This window comes from Drosophila teissieri, chromosome X (assembly GCF_016746235.2).
Source record: "Drosophila teissieri strain GT53w chromosome X, Prin_Dtei_1.1, whole genome shotgun sequence".
Classification (NCBI taxonomy): Eukaryota; Metazoa; Arthropoda; class Insecta; order Diptera; family Drosophilidae; genus Drosophila; species Drosophila teissieri.
Window position 1 is genome coordinate 8,465,889 of NC_053034.1, and position 15,621 is coordinate 8,481,509.

Below are 15,621 nucleotides of genomic sequence, written 5' to 3' on the forward strand. Positions count from 1 at the left end.
AGCAGAGCGAAGGGGGCGGGGGGTTGGTTGGGTCACAAAAGATCCTGGGACATCCTTCGCGCCTTGAACGGCTTGTAATGCGAAGCAATTTGGAATGCCGCCGCCACTGCGCCTGGTCCTCCGACAGAGGAGAGCCCATCCTCCTGTTCACCTGGACAGCTTGGCTAAGTGGTGTCCTGGCTGGAGTTCAGGTCCAGGTCCTTGGCTGCATGTTTGCATGTCAACCACGCCAATGCGGTGGGTGGTGGCTTTTCCGGGCGTCGCGTTGGTTGACTGGATTGCAGAATGGGTGGCTGGGTGGTGCAGTGGTTGGGTGGTGCAGTGGCCAAAAGAAGGTGCGGCATGTTGAACGCTTGCCAAGTGCAATTTCAAGATTTAACTGATAGTGTTCGTTAGTCAACGCCGCCCATGGCTGGCGGGGGGAAAGGGGACGAGGACCTGCTCGATGGCCCTAGGTGTTGGCAGGAGCAGAAGAAAAGGGAACAAAGGACTCTCCGTTAGCTAGAAGCCAAGCCCCAGGACATGGTATTCATTTCTTGATTATGGCATATTTATTCAGCACTTGGTGTATTTTCGTATTTTATACCTCGCCTTTTGGTAATATCTAAAATTGAATTTGACACAATTTCTTCATTTCAATCTTTTATTTGCGTTGTATACCAAATGTAAAAGCAATCGAAATTTTAGAATCAATATAACAATTAATATTTAAATTTAGAGATCTTTTTTTAGTGAAATTTCTGCCAAAAGTAGCATATAACTTAAAAACATTGGAACTCATACCCAACTTTCCCTTACCACCCACAATATTTGATATATTTTCCAATGCTGCGATAATCGCATCCCATTGTTAACTGCTGACGTCCGTGCTGCTCCTTGAAGCTGCATAATTCGTTCTATAATTTCACTTAGTCACCTGAACCAGCGTCAAAATCAGAGCCTCTTCCGCTTCCGGTTCGAGTTTGCATTTTTTTCTATTTTTTTTTTTACATTTTTGCTTCCTTGCATTTCAGCTCGTTCTTTTTTCAGGTGTCTTTTTTCTTGCGGCTCTGGTGTTTTTGCATAGCCAAGTGCTGCCGCTCCTGGCTGCTTCGCCAGGATTCTTCGACGGGCTTCTTCTATTTTTTGGCCAGCCGCTCTTTGGCCACCGACTGCAATTTCAAGTGTTGGCTGCCTGACATCAATCTGGCCAAAACACGCTGGCAAAGGGGGCGTGGCGGGGGCTGATGGCCGCATTGTTTGTCAGCCTAATGTCTGTTGTGGGTGGCAAAGTGGGCGGCTTGGGCTGCCTGCCTCAAAAATACAATAAGATGAAGATGAAAGACACCTGGGGGAGCGAGACAGAGACAGAGACAGATCGAGAGAGAGAGAGAGAGAGAAAGAGAGAGGAGACTGCTTCGTCATTTTGGCAAGGACTGCTCTGCAAGGACTCCCGCTTGCCCGACCATCCATCCATCCATCCAGCGACCAGCACTCCCCCGTTTTTGAAGTGATTTTCCTTGCAGAAGGCGGCTGCATTGCGGTTTTTCTATGGCCAACTTAAAATTCAATTTGTTTGGCTGTGATTTAGTGTAATTTAAGCGCCCAACTGCCTGAAAGATATATGGGCACTTGAGACGAGAGCGCTGCCAGCGAAAGAGACGGCAACAGGCGATGCAGAAAGAGACATGACTTAGAACTGTAGGAGTTAGGGTATTGCGGAGTTGGGGAGTTGGGAAGTTGGGGAGACATCACCTCAAAACCTCTAAAACAGGCTGAGGCGGTTTTGTGCGTGTGACAGTTCATTAGTATGCCAACGCCAAATGGCATTGGCAAACGTTTCCTGCAGCTCCCATCCTCTCCACCTCTCCACCTCCACTGCATCTGCACCTGATTGAAGGGCCTCCTGACAGCCCGCAGCCCCTTGCCCCTTGCGCAGGACCCCCCTGGAAGGAGCCGCCTCGCAGGACCCCCCTCGAAGGATCCGCTTCATCGGCAGCACTCGACGCCGTTTGTCAGCGGTTGACATGAATAAGTCATACCCCAAAGTCGTCTCGCAGTTGTCAATTCAGAAGGCAATCGCAGAGAGAGAGATGGTGATACAGAGAGTGAAAGAGAGAGAGAGAGTGAAAGAAAGAGAGAAGGTGCTGCAGAAGGCAGAGAACTGGGACTATCGGTAAATCTAGCTTGAAATATGCTGCCCCAGAAACAGATGCGTGTAATGGAAATTCTTTGAAGATTCCCCAAGATTGCCTGATTGTTTTTATACCCTGATGTGTGAGGGTATGGCAAAAAGGTGATCTAAAATGCAGTAAATTTAATGGAATTACAATTTACAAGTGCAGTTATTCTCGAGTACGATCTTGAACTGAATTCCAATAATAAATGAATACATTTGTTTGTAACCTCACGTTGATAAGTTCCTCGTTGTACTGCTCATCGAGCTCATCATACTCGCTCACGTCGAATGACATGTGCAATATTTGTCTTGTCTTTGCTGTGTGCTGCCCAGCAATGGCAGCCAATACACTGGAGTTGTCAACTCATGCAGCTCGCCTGTGCCTGCCAAGAGTAATGATGCACATGGTCCGCCCCAGGACCCCGGGTAGCTCCTCAGTAGCTGCTCTCCAACCAGTTGCAGCTGCTTTGTCAGCGGCTAAGTGCAAGTTAAAGCAAAAGTAATGGCTCCGCCAAAGGAGCAGTGGAAGAAAAATCGTTGCCAGCGTTTGCCAGCAGTAAGAGTAAAAAAAAAGAAAACGAGGGGAAATAAAAAGCAAGAAGGGAACGCGGGAAGGGAAAACAATTGCAATGCATCTTTCCTGGGGGGAGAGGGGCAGAAGTCAGTGCAGCAGAATGAATGGTCATTGCTTAAGTTCCCTCTGCAGCAGCAGTGGATGCCTTTTTGCCCTGCCAGCGACTTGATTGCGCATACGCACAGTTGGCCGCACCGAAAATGCAGCTTGACTTTGACGAGGCGGCAAAAATGCGCTTGCATCTGAAATTAGATGAGCGCATCTCAAGATGGGCGATCAATCGAGTGGAATCAGTGCGGGGATTGGGAGGGGGGGCGACGATTGCAAATTGAATTGATAGATGCAAAAATGACGGAACAAAGCAGTTGCCGGCATCATGGGTTAATCGCCCAACTGCTGCAACCGCAGTACAAACGCAGCCGTATCAGTGAGTGCTTTCCAACCGAGAAAAGCAACTGCAAATTGGCAAAGCAAGCTGCTCAAACTCGGAAAATGGGAAAATAAGGTGCCAAAGCTGGCCTTGAATGCAAAAATCAGAGGGAAAATTAAGGGAAAAAAACTGTAGGCAAATTAAATATATCTTAAATAAATATAAATATACAAATGACTTTAAGGTTATACATTTGCGGAGCGAGGAAAATGCATAGGCAGGTTGAAAAGTTCAGTGGCTTAACCCTTCGTAGGCCGATCACAGGGTTATCACCTTATAATTGGTTGTAGTTTTTCCCCCAAATTCGTGTTTCATTGGCAGCGAAATATTTTGCAGCAGTTTCTGCTTTGTTTTTCTTTGCGACTGCTAGGGGGAAAATGCAAATGGAAATTTATGCAGTGCGCCATTTTTTGAAGTGTTTTGCTGTTTGCTGGATGCGAAACTTTTGCTCCTGCGGTTCTCGATGTCGATGTGGATGTCGATGTGGATGTCGATGTTGATGCCGATGTAGATGTCGATGTAGATGTAGATGGCATGCCCCCCTTAAGGATCTTGAGAACTGCAGCGTGAACTGCGTTGGGGCGAAATTTCTGGTTTCACGCTGACTGAATTTGATTGGAAATTTTCAATGCCCTACTACGGACAGTGGAGTAGTATCCACCTTCCCCTACCCCTTACCCCTCCCCCCACTGCATTGCTCCCCCCCCTCTAAGCAGCAAGCAAATTAAATCGAGATGGAGATGTTTGCCTGGGTGTGTGTATGAAACTGCAACAGGAGCAAACTGAAGCTCGCAGCCGGCAACAGGAAACAAGCCAAAGAAAAGCATACTTCCGCAGGCAGCTTCACTGCTCTTCCTTCCCCGCCCTCCTCCTCGCTTTTCCCCACTTTTCCCCACTTTTCCGCCCCGCAAATATGTCACGATAAACAACAACAACAGCAGCAGCAACAACAGCGACAGCAGCAACTGAAACCGAGACTGAGAGCGAGGATTGCTGACTCGATATCCGGCTATACTCGTACCCATCCACCCCACTTTCCACCCCAGATGAGCAGATGGGGGGCAGCAGACAAAACCAATGGAAACTTTCGTCCATCCAGAGGCAGTGGAGCCTTCCACACAACTACAACTGCAACTGCAACTCCAGCGACAACGACAACGACAACGAACGAAGGAAGGAGAGGGTGGAGTGGAGGAGACAGCAATTCAGGCGTGCCAGGATATTTAGACTTTAGTTTAGATAGTCTATAGTCGAAAGGAAATGGAGGTGGCACAACACTGTGGTGGTGAAGCGATCGGTATTATATTATTATTTGTAGTTTTCATATTTAAAAACTATTTTTCGTTGTGCTTTTCAAAAACTACTAAGTATATTTCCTATGCTAACTATATTTTTAAAAGGAAAATGGAAAAGTTAGCAAGTAGCTGATATATAAGAGTGTTTTACCAAGGTGCAAAAAGTGTCAGGCGAAGGACGAAATGCAGAGATGTATTGCTGGGCAACAGACTTGGCACAAATTGACAACTTCTGGCACTCGGCGAGATCGGGACGCGGGGAGCAGGGCCGCCTAAAATACCAATTGGAAATTATTAATTTCAATCAAAACTTTCGACAGCGCTGCTTATCTATGCGTGCTATTCAGTGACCTTCTTCTTCACTTTTTTATTTATATTTTAAGGCAAAGGCAATCTGGGTAAAAAGTTTTCCCCCCCACTGAGATATGACCAAGGCAGCCAGCAGCCAGGAGTCAGGAGCCAGGAGCCTTTGTCTTGACTGCCAGCATGCCAACATCATTTGTTAGGGAAGAAAGCTCGTCGGTCCATCAGTCAGTCAGTGAGTCAGTTAGTCAGCCAGTCAGTTAGTCAGGCACTCAGTCAGTCAGTCAGTCAATCGCTGCTGCAGGCAGTCAGTCAATCAGTTTAGTGCGTGAGCCAGCGACCAAGTCATCGATCAAAATTGCTTAAGGACCAGGACCAGGACCAGGACCAGGACCATTGACATTCAGTGGGGGTTCCAGATTTCAGATTTCCGATTTCAGTATACACGTTTGTATGTACGAGTACTCCGGCTAATCCATTATCCCACTCTTTACACCGCACCGCTGTGGCTTCGGCTGCGGCATTAAACAATATTTTTCAGATATTTATGCATATACTCGTACATACATATATGATAAAGCAATTTCCCCCGCCCTCCATTTCCCCATTTCCCCATGTGCGATGGGGCGTATGCGCAATGTGCACGTGCCCAGAACATTCGGGAGCAACTGCCTCTGTTCGGCGTGCCCATATGCAGATGCCATATCCTTTGTGGCGATACCACAGGGTATCGATCAAGCATATGGGCAACCTTGCCACTGCAAAAGGTTTTTGGAAAAGAGGTTGGCTTTAAATTCAATACTACCCAAAATGATACCAAGTAACATGTAATTTGCAAGGGAAAACTAAGTTGATTAAGCCAAAATGCATATTTAAATCTAAAAATATAAACAAGTAGCCAATTATTAATCTCAACATTTAAGTTAACATCACTTTTTACAGGGTACTTCGAGCTCTTTGTAGTGGGCGCAGTTCTCCGTTTTCATTGTTGCCACTGCTGGTGCTCGTAGTTTTGTGCATCATTGACTTTATGCCGGGCCCAGCTTAACCCTCTGACCCCGCGCCTTAACCCATGCTCGCCATTTCTGCCTTTCAGCCATGCAATGATCCCGAAACGTCACAAAAAAAGAAAAGCGCACAGAAATGAGGCAAAAGAGGCGAAACAAACAAATATAAGTTAGGCGACATGCAAAGTACATAAACGTATATAAGCCGAATGTCCTGGATATATATTTATATACTCGTATATCTATGTGCAAGTGTGTGTGTGTGTGTGTGTGTTTCTCCGACTGCTGTCGCCAGCATCGTCTGCGTCTGTTTCACGTAATTTTATTTGCAATTTTTTGTGTGTTTTCCTTTGCCGTCCACTTTTTCTGCCGTATTCTTATTCCTTATGCAATTTTTATTTTGTCGCTGGATTTATGACAGAAGGCGAAGGCAGCAGAAATGGCTGTAAGTCCGAGTCGATATTTCTGTCAGCTTCCGAAAGTGGAAAATGAAACGCTGAAAAATTGCTGAAAAATTGCGGCGAAAATATAAATAATATTGCAACAAAAGCGGGGTAAAGAAACGATTAATTTCAATGTCAGAGCCGGACATTTCAAATATGCTGCACATTTAATTAGAGTAAATAATACAAAAAACTGACATCACAAAAAAGGGCAGCAGACCAAAAAAAACAAAAAGAAAAAAAAGAAATACGGGAAAATTAACAACCAGCGACTGACTGAACATTAATTAATCGATTTATGACAAACCCACAATAGCTGGCGAATTAAAAATGTAATATTTTTATTACTCAACTTAGGGGTAGAGTCGGGATTTTAGAGCTTTACGGGTAAATAATGGTGTCTGTGCAGCAATTACTAACCAAAGTCGTGTATGTTCAAAGGCACATTAATCAACATGCAATGAATTGATTTAAAATGGCTCCTAGAAATGCTTAAATCAAGTTAAACAAAGTTCTGTGCATTTTTATGCAACTTTTATTTCATTCGCATTTCATGTTTTATTGTGCACAATTTTTAAATATTTTTTTTTTGAGCCTGTCGCGGAACTTGATTCAAAGGATTACATTGCCACGGTTTTATTGAGTTTCGTGTTTCTTTTCTCAATTGTTGCTCGAGTTTCCTTTGTGGCTTTTCCCCTTCATTTTCCGCGCCATATTTGTTTCATTTTTCATTTATCGCAGGTCATTGATTATCATTTTCACTCCTTTTATTTGTGTATTAAATTTATTTATGGCGCACTTTTTTGCCATTTCAGTTGGCTTTATTTCTGCGGCTCGCAGCCATTTTGTAAATCATACTTACGTGGGAAAATCTGGTGGTGAAAACGGGGGGGTGGGGCGGTGGGTGTTGGCCACAACTGGGGGGAAATTTGTTGATGCTTGTTTATTTGGTGAGTGTTTAATTGGTTTAAATTACACACACCCACAAGCACAGACAGAATTTCCCGCAAAAGTGCAAAAAAGAGCGAGTGAGAAGGCGTGAAATAAAAATAAAACTCGAATTGCGAGCGCGTGAAACATTTTTAATTGTTTACTTCTCACTGATTACACGTTTAATAACAAAAATAAATAAAATTCATCGAATCGTCCGCGCACCCAGCTCTTTATTGCATTTTATTGTTAAATCATTGCTCATTGTCGCCTGTTTTTTTTTTTCGTTCTTTTTATTCGCTGTATTTGCAGAAGGCAGTATTTTTGTTACTTAATTATTGTTTGTTTGACCTGGCCCCTCGACCCCGCGACCCCCTCATTGTCATTGGAACACTTGATTAAGGTGGGCTTAATTACAATTTCAAATATGTGCACCAAATACTCGCACTATACTGGGCAATATGCACACATATCTCGGCAGTTTGTTTGCGAATTTGCCGGGCAAATAAATTGGTTTCTATGTGGGCTGGTTTTTTTTGTTTTTACATACCCGCTGCCTAAGGACAAGTACACAATGCCAAAGTTTGGACCATTAATTGGTTTATTTACGCACTTGATAGTACAACAAACTGTGTGGCATTTAATGTAATTTTTGGGCATTAAAATGTAATGAAAAGGGTATGCACTGTTCGAGCATGGCTTTCATTAGATTGCAGCCTTTTCGATTTCATATTTCCTGACAAATTCCGATGCAAAAATGCAGCATACTCTCGGGCCAGCAATGTAAATTGAGTAAATTAAATCTATAAAAGATGAAACATTCCCCGGCAATCAGCCGTGAACTGAAGTGCCCTTGATGGGCGTAAAGCCGATGCGGAAAAGAGGCGAAGTCGTTGAGTAACCAATGTCACAAGCCCCAACCCATCGCCGTTGACATTCAGTGAGCCACTCAACCCATTAGCAGGCCCAACCCAAAAGCCGAAAAACCAAAAAGCCAAAAAACCAAAAAGCCAAGCCCCAAAAAGCAGTCAAAATCGCCCCAAGCAAATAAGTCCCTTGAACAACAAAAAAAAACCGGGAGATGGGGGGCAGTAAATTAAAACTAAATATGAGACTAGAGACGGACCCAAATCGGACTCCCTATCATCTATCTGCAACTGTATCTGTAGCTGTATCTGTGTCTGTGTTTGTATCTGTAGCTGTAGCTGTATCTGTGTGTGTGTCTGACCTCTCTGGCCGCTGACATAAATTGATAAAGTCGCCCGATTGGCGAGGCGATGCCAAGAGTAAACATTTGAAAACCAAACCGAACCATCCAAATCGAAATTGAAAACGAAAACGAATGCGAAGGCGAAGGCGACAATGCAGGCAGTGTTTATTTATTAAAATCAATTTTTACACAAATTAATGGAGCAAAGGCCAGTCGGCGAAGTCGTGGCAGTTACATTTACTTTGTCAATTTGCGATTTATATGCGCCATATGATATTTTATTTCCCACTTCGCCAGCTTATCCTCCTCCATTGAAAATGCAGAAATAAACAAATAAAGTCGCTGCTGTCGCTTTAATGGGGATATACGAGTATCTACCTACACACACACACTCACACACACTCGTGTACAGTGAATATTGCTTTAATAATGCCCGACGCGTTGGCCTGATTGTATAATTGCTCGAGCGATTCCCGGTAACGATGACATCACATCACAAAAGGGGCTAAAAAAAAAACAGGCTCTGCCAGGGAAAAAACCAAATTACAACAAGAGAAAAGCAAAACAAAAACAAAACAAAAAGCACAGTGCAAATATTCATTACAACAATGACATTCACACACACACACACACTTAATCACTTAATAGAGAACATCAAAAACGAGAGCAGATCAACCAGGCTTTGTGGCTTTGGTGAAATTTCTGCGGCTGAGCTAGATTTAATTACGGCTTTCAAAGGAGATAACGAGCTATTCAAACGAATCGTTTATAAATTGCAGTTTAAGGCACATCAAATGCACAACAAATAATTGAATTAGTCAGGTACACTTTGGCATTGATCCCTGGCATATATAATATGTATATATTAACAATTTATTGAGACTGATTAGGCTGCAAGCGGTTAACCTCCTTTTGGGTAACTGAATATATAGATAAATAAAAATTATAAACTGATTATAATCTGAATTATAATCTGATTATAATCTAAATTCTTATGACTCTTTCCTGAAGTACTCATCCACTTGAAATGCCATTAATGCAAGTCCAAGTGATCTTCAGCAGGTGATTAACTGGAGAGCAGAAAACACAAAACTTTCAGTCCAAATTAGTGAAGGTTATTTACACTGCGATGATGATTGTGGTTCCCAAAGCTCTCGAAATCAATTGAAATTCAGCCACCGTTCAGATCATTATCATTATCGTTTATCAAAATGCGTACTTCTCAGTCGCCCCTCTTGTTTTTGTTTTTCCCCACATATATTTCCAATCTTTTTTTTGTTTTTGCTTGCCAAAGTTGTCTATCTCTATACGAATGTGCGAGTATAGCTATTATTTCCAAGCCTAGTTTTATTCTCGCTGCGTTCGCTTTGCTCTCTCCGCTGCCTCCGCAGCTTCATCGGCCTCTCGCTCTCGCCCTCCTCTTCGTCTGCGTCTTCGTCTTGCCCGTTTTCTCATTCTCAGCGAGTTCACTTAAAGTTTGGCTCACCTCCGCCGGCGAACAGTTACAGTTTTACCTCTAATGCGAGCACAACAAGTCAGTGGAGTCACTCTAATATTCCTTCTTTTTTTTTCTTTGTGTATTTTGTATTTTGTATTCCTTCTTTTTTTTTGTGTATTTTGTATTCTGAAATCTGTGCCTTGTGATACTGAATATATTTCTTATGGCCTGGAACTGGAACTATAACTTCTTTTGCATAATCTGGCATTCAGTTTGATTTTGTTTGCTTCTCTAATGATGTGTTTATTAAATATTTGATACAGCTTGCTCTCGATTCTGCGATGCTGACCTTAGCTATTAATGGTTTTCCAAGAATATTTAGTTGCCAACCTTTTGAATGCAGAATCACAGAATGTTAAACAATAAGGCCTCGAATAACATACAAATAAGCTTCTTAAATCGCACACATTATATACAGTTTTTCTGGAACTTTCCGACTGTTTACAGTTTCTATATGATTGCACTCTCCTATTTACAGCAATGAAGCTCTACGCCCTCTTCTCCCTTCTGGTGGGATCTTTGGCCATTGGCCAGATTTCCGCCGCCGGATCTCATCACCTACTTTGCTACTACGACGGCAGCAGTTTTGTCCGCGAGGGTAAGTCCCACTTGTAGTTGATAAGAATCCGGGGTTATCGCTGGCAGTAAAGTCTATATAGACAGTATTTTGAAAGGAAGAAATAGAGCGCTGCTCGGGCTCAATTCAATTAGATGATTTTCACTTTTCATAGGCACATGCTAAAAGCATAAAACTGTGTGCTGATAATTGGCAACGGGTCACAAGATCACGGGGGGAAACTTTGCAACCAATTTGAGTCGATTGCATATAGAGAGGAAAGCCCACACCGAACTAATTGAAATTGGCATCGGTTGGTGGTCGACGACGATGATGATGATTCATGACCACAAGTGCCACCTCCAAGGCGCTAATTGGTGATGCAAACCGAGTTTATTTTAGCACACTCAAGTTTTCTCAAATAAAGAGCTTTCGTTAGCAAAATGAACACATGTTTTTTCGGGGACAACAATTCGGTTAATTGATTCCGTCAGCGTCCCCAACTTAGCAGTAGTATAATAATTATTTACTGTCTTGTGAAATGTATAACAATAGGTCTCTCCAAGCTGATCCTGAGCGATCTGGAGCCCGCCCTGCAGTACTGCACCCATCTGCTCTACGGCTATGCCGGCATCAATCCCTCGAGCAACAAGCTGGTGAGCAACAATGAGAAGTTGGATCTGGATCTGGGCAGCAGCCTGTTCCGCCAGGTGACTGGCCTGAAGCGCAAGTACCCCGCCCTTAAGGTCCTGCTCAGCGTGGGTGGCGACAAGGATGTCGTGGATCCGGAGAACAACAAGTATCTGACCCTGTTGGAGAGCAGCAATGCCAGGATACCGTTCATCAACAGTGCGCACTCGCTGGTGAAGACGTACGGCTTCGATGGCCTCGATCTCGGCTGGCAGTTCCCCAAGAACAAGCCGAAGAAGGTGCACGGCAGCATTGGCAAGTTCTGGAAGGGATTCAAGAAGATCTTCAGCGGCGATCACGTCGTCGACGAGAAGGCCGAGGAGCACAAGGAGGCCTTCACCGCCCTGGTGCGCGAGCTGAAGAACGCCTTCCGTCCCGATGGCTACATCCTGGGCCTCAGTGTCCTGCCCAATGTGAACTCTTCGCGTGAGTAAACTTGAGTTTAAGTAAACCATTGCCCCTATGAACTCCCTGCATATCTATACAATTTTTTATATTTTTTTTCTGGATCTGGTGCAGTGTTCTTCGATGTGCCCGCCATCATCAACAACCTGGACTACGTGAACCTGCACGCCTACGACTTCCAGACACCCGAGCGCAACAACGAGGTGGCCGACTTCCCGGCTCCGGTCTACGAGCTGAACGAGCGCAATCCGGAGTTCAATGTCAACTACCAGGTGAAGTACTGGACCGGCAACCGTGCTCCCTCCGCCAAGATCAACGTGGGCATCGCCACCTATGGACGTGCCTGGAAATTGACCAAGGATTCGGGACTCACCGGACTGCCGCCGGTGGTCGAGGCCGATGGCGTGGCACCGGCCGGCACCCAGACCCAGATACCCGGACTGCTCAGCTGGCCAGAGGTGTGCGCCAAGCTGCCCAATCCCGCCAATCAGCATCTGAAGGGCGCCGACGGGCCGCTGAGGAAGGTGGGCGATCCGACCAAGCGCTTTGGCAGCTACGCCTACCGCTCCGCCGACGACAGCGGCGAGAATGGCGTCTGGGTGGGCTACGAGGATCCCGATACGGCGGCCATCAAGGCGGAGTACGTGAAGCGCGAGGGACTCGGCGGCATCGCCGTCGTCGACCTGAGCTTCGATGACTTCCGCGGCGGCTGCACTGGCCACGACAAGTTCCCCATCCTGCGCCAGGTCAAGAGCAAGTTGTAGAGCTCCTCGTCCTCGCGACTCCTTTTCCAGGATCGAAAGAACAAACGTGTTTATTTGCCCCACTGTTTTTTGTATTTTTTTGTGTGTAATTGACCCAACTCAAACCTGTGTAAACGCGAATTGCAAAGTAAATTAATGTAACATTGACACCAAAAAACTTGTTTCTTTCTTGTTGTTTGCTTATCGTATTGGCTTCAACCAGCTGAGTAAGGGGTATCAGTTAGTCGAGCAACTCCTGTTTATTAACTGCATATCTGCTTTAAGCCACTCTCTTCGGCTAATTATTTATGCTAATTGCACTCAATTGAATTACATTATATAACTATGCAGCTATTAACCCATTATGACCCTTTGTGTAGTTAACCATCGCCAAATAAATTATGTTAATAATATGACATCAATCAATTGTTATCGGCCAATTAATTATGTTGATTTTAGTGCACTTTTCGCACTCAATCGCATTACAGTGCGCACTCGCTGTGCGTGAACCATTGCTCATTGCCCATTGCACATGGCACATTAACTGTAATTGAGTGCAACAACTTCCAATTACTTTCCCCCGCCGACGGCAAATAAACTGATTAGAAGGCCGGCAAATGAACGCACTCATGTATGAATTGTGCCGCTGTGTTCCCTTTTCTATCCATGGAAAGAAGAATCCTCCTTCTCCCCCTCCTCTTCGTCCTGGTCCTCGTCCTCGTCCTCGTTGTCGTCCTCGCTCTTTTCAGTAGCCTCCTGTGGGGCTCCTTTCATGATTCGGACTTTGTGCCCGGTTCCTGGTGCTGTGACTTCATTTTGCTGCTCCTTCCGGCGTTTCGTGTCAGCCTGTGGTCGCCGGCTGATTGTTTTATGTGCGGTGTTTGTGCCCGCTCTGCAGCCCTCTGACTACCACCCACTGCCCCACTCCTCTTACGGAAACGGAGCAGGAATCCCCTCCTGCTCCTGCTCCTGCCTGGTGAACACAGCAACGGCTTCAACTGCAGTCGCGTAGCAACAGTTCCCATTGCATTGTGGCCAATGGCTCATTCATCTTTGGGCGGTGGTCATGCTGTGACCACTTGAACCATTGCCGCTGACACCCACCAAAAATGGGTGCATGGTGTGGATGGTTGGGGTGGTGCTGCCATGTTGCCTGCGCCAGGATCACTTTATCATTTGCAAAATTGCAAAATGCAACCGCAAAAACCATAACCCGGAGCAGGCAAAGTATATTTTAGAGCCCCCGAAACCCCAGACTCCCGGCCCGAGTATCACGCATACGCACTGTCTGCTCACCGGCCCAACCAGGAAGTGCCACTCCCCCATCCTCATCCTCATCCTCATACTCATCCTCAAACTCATCCGCAGTCCGCCCCCCGAATTCGAGCCAACACTGGGATGCCGTTGATTTAGCTCTCGGTTGCTGAAAAGCGCATTGGATTTTCGGAAGGACCCTGCAAACGAAGGACCACTGAGAGAATAGAAAGGAAACAAATGATAACAAGAAAAAAAAAAACCTAAATTAGAAGTACTTTTAATAAAGATGATAAATGCTGAATGGTTATAGTTCTGATAAAAACCACTTCATGATTACAGCACGCAATGAACTTACATATATATTGAGTTGGTATTTCCTGATAAGATAACCTACTGTCGGAAATTATAAAATCCAAGCAGCTGGTGCAGTTTTCTTTCAGTGCACATCCTGCCTGCTGTTTGGGCATATCACTGGCAGCATAAATCTCGTGTCGGCACTGAGCAAGTGGCTCCTGGTTTGGGGTCTGACTGTGATCCTGCTGCTCATGTTGCCATGTTCTGCAGTGACCAAAGCCCCGCACCTCCTTTGTCCTATTCACCTCCCTTTTCAACCCCCCCCCTCCCCCTTTTTCAGCCCCTCCAACCCCTTTGCAACCCCCTTCGCCGCCATTCTTACGGGGAACTATGGCTTTAGCCGGGGACTCCTTTGCGCACACATGCAATTAGTCAACCACAAAATAACAAGTTGCCGTGTAAAGTGCCACGCCCAGATTGCCACCACCGCCCACCCGAAATTATGTGGGCTAGTGGAAGGGGAGGGGGAGGGGGCAGGGCGATTTAAGGGAGACAACTTAAGTTGCCGCGCATGAGATGTTAACAATTATCAAAGCAATTTGCTGAAAGGCAACCAGTTCCCCCATCCCCAATAAAAACCCCCACCTTGGCCAAAAAAAAAAAAGGAAAAACTCCCCTCAGAAATCCAGGCACGCACACACACACACACATGCCAACGATCCGGAATGAAGTTCATAACAATTACTGGGGGCATAAACGGGCACAAAAGATACATTCGCATCCGAAAGATACATTCTGCAATTGCTGCAAATGACGCTCGCCTCCAATCGGACTTTCGTTTGCTGAATCAGCCGGAAAAGCGGAAGAGCGGAGGAGCCGAAGAGCGGAAAAGTGGAAAAGCAAAGAGGGGCATCGAATTTTATGTCCAAGACACGTGCAAATGCAGGACTAAGGCCATCGTCCATGAGGACGGGCCATTCGATCCATTCGGCCAGGGGATTCCCCCAAAGGCAGTCCATTCTCCATGCTCCATGCTCCATGCTCCATGCTCCATGCTCCATGGTCCGCTCTCCATTCTCGAATCTCCAATTGGAATGGAATGGAATGCGAGTGCGTGTCTGAGCATATGCAAATGGCCGAGCAAAACCCATGGGGCAATCATTCCAAATAGCCATTCACGTCAATCGCAATTTGCACGTCTCTATGAGTGTTTTTCGCCTTTGTTTTTTGCGCTGTTTAAAGTTAATGAATATGGCGCCGGATTAGTGATTAGAAGAGGAGCAGTAAAGCACAAATAAATAAGTAACAAGGTAGTCAACTTTAGCTGGGCTGTAATTGACTTTTAAGGACACTCAAATTACATTCCATTTACTTGCATATTTAATTTGATACGAGAAGGTAAGTGAAGAAGTTGCAGTTTTCCATTTATGTTTGGAACACCGATCAGCTGGGCGATGACTTTCCAGCGGCAGTGTGAATGCACTCACAGTGCACAGTGCAGTTGAAATGTATACGCTACTCGCTACTCGCACATACATCCGCATTCATTTGCGGGTCGCCTGAATTATTCACTGTCAGCTTTATCGGGCGTTTGTCCTTCGAGAGCGTTTTGTCCTGCGGTTCCTTGGCCGGCAGACGCTTTTCCCGCTTTCCCAGAGCATTTCCCCCGCTATTCCACCCCTCTCTCCTCCCCCACACAAGTGTTACATTTCGCACATGCCACAGCCTGCGGGGGCGCAAATAAAAGAAAAACCAAGCGGGGGTGAGAAAAAATTATGCTGCGTGAAAAAGTTTTTGGCTCGACTCAAAAATGGGCGACACCTCACGT

General features: G+C 45.4%; 1 protein-coding gene across 1 annotated transcript; it reads left to right on the forward strand.

The window, feature by feature from the left end:
- The first annotated feature begins 9,777 nt into the window (after positions 1–9,777).
- LOC122622979 (chitinase-like protein Idgf4) lies at positions 9,778–12,420 on the forward strand. Its single transcript, XM_043801807.1, has 4 exons — positions 9,778–9,884; positions 10,327–10,446; positions 10,960–11,520; positions 11,614–12,420. The coding sequence occupies exons 2-4, from the start codon at positions 10,329–10,331 to the stop codon at positions 12,261–12,263; spliced, it is 1,329 nt and encodes a 442-aa protein (XP_043657742.1). The 5' UTR covers positions 9,778–9,884; positions 10,327–10,328; the 3' UTR covers positions 12,264–12,420.
- The last annotated feature ends 3,201 nt before the right edge of the window (positions 12,421–15,621 follow it).

Bases quoted from the DNA above. Each gene is read 5' to 3' on its own strand.
- LOC122622979 (XM_043801807.1), top strand. From the start codon at position 10,329: ATGAAGCTCTACGCCCTCTTCTCCCTTCTGGTGGGATCTTTGGCCATT. The intron at 10,447-10,959 runs GTAAGTCCCACT...GTATAACAATAG, and splicing joins CAGCAGTTTTGTCCGCGAGG to GTCTCTCCAAGCTGATCCTG. The intron at 11,521-11,613 runs GTGAGTAAACTT...GATCTGGTGCAG, and splicing joins GCCCAATGTGAACTCTTCGC to TGTTCTTCGATGTGCCCGCC.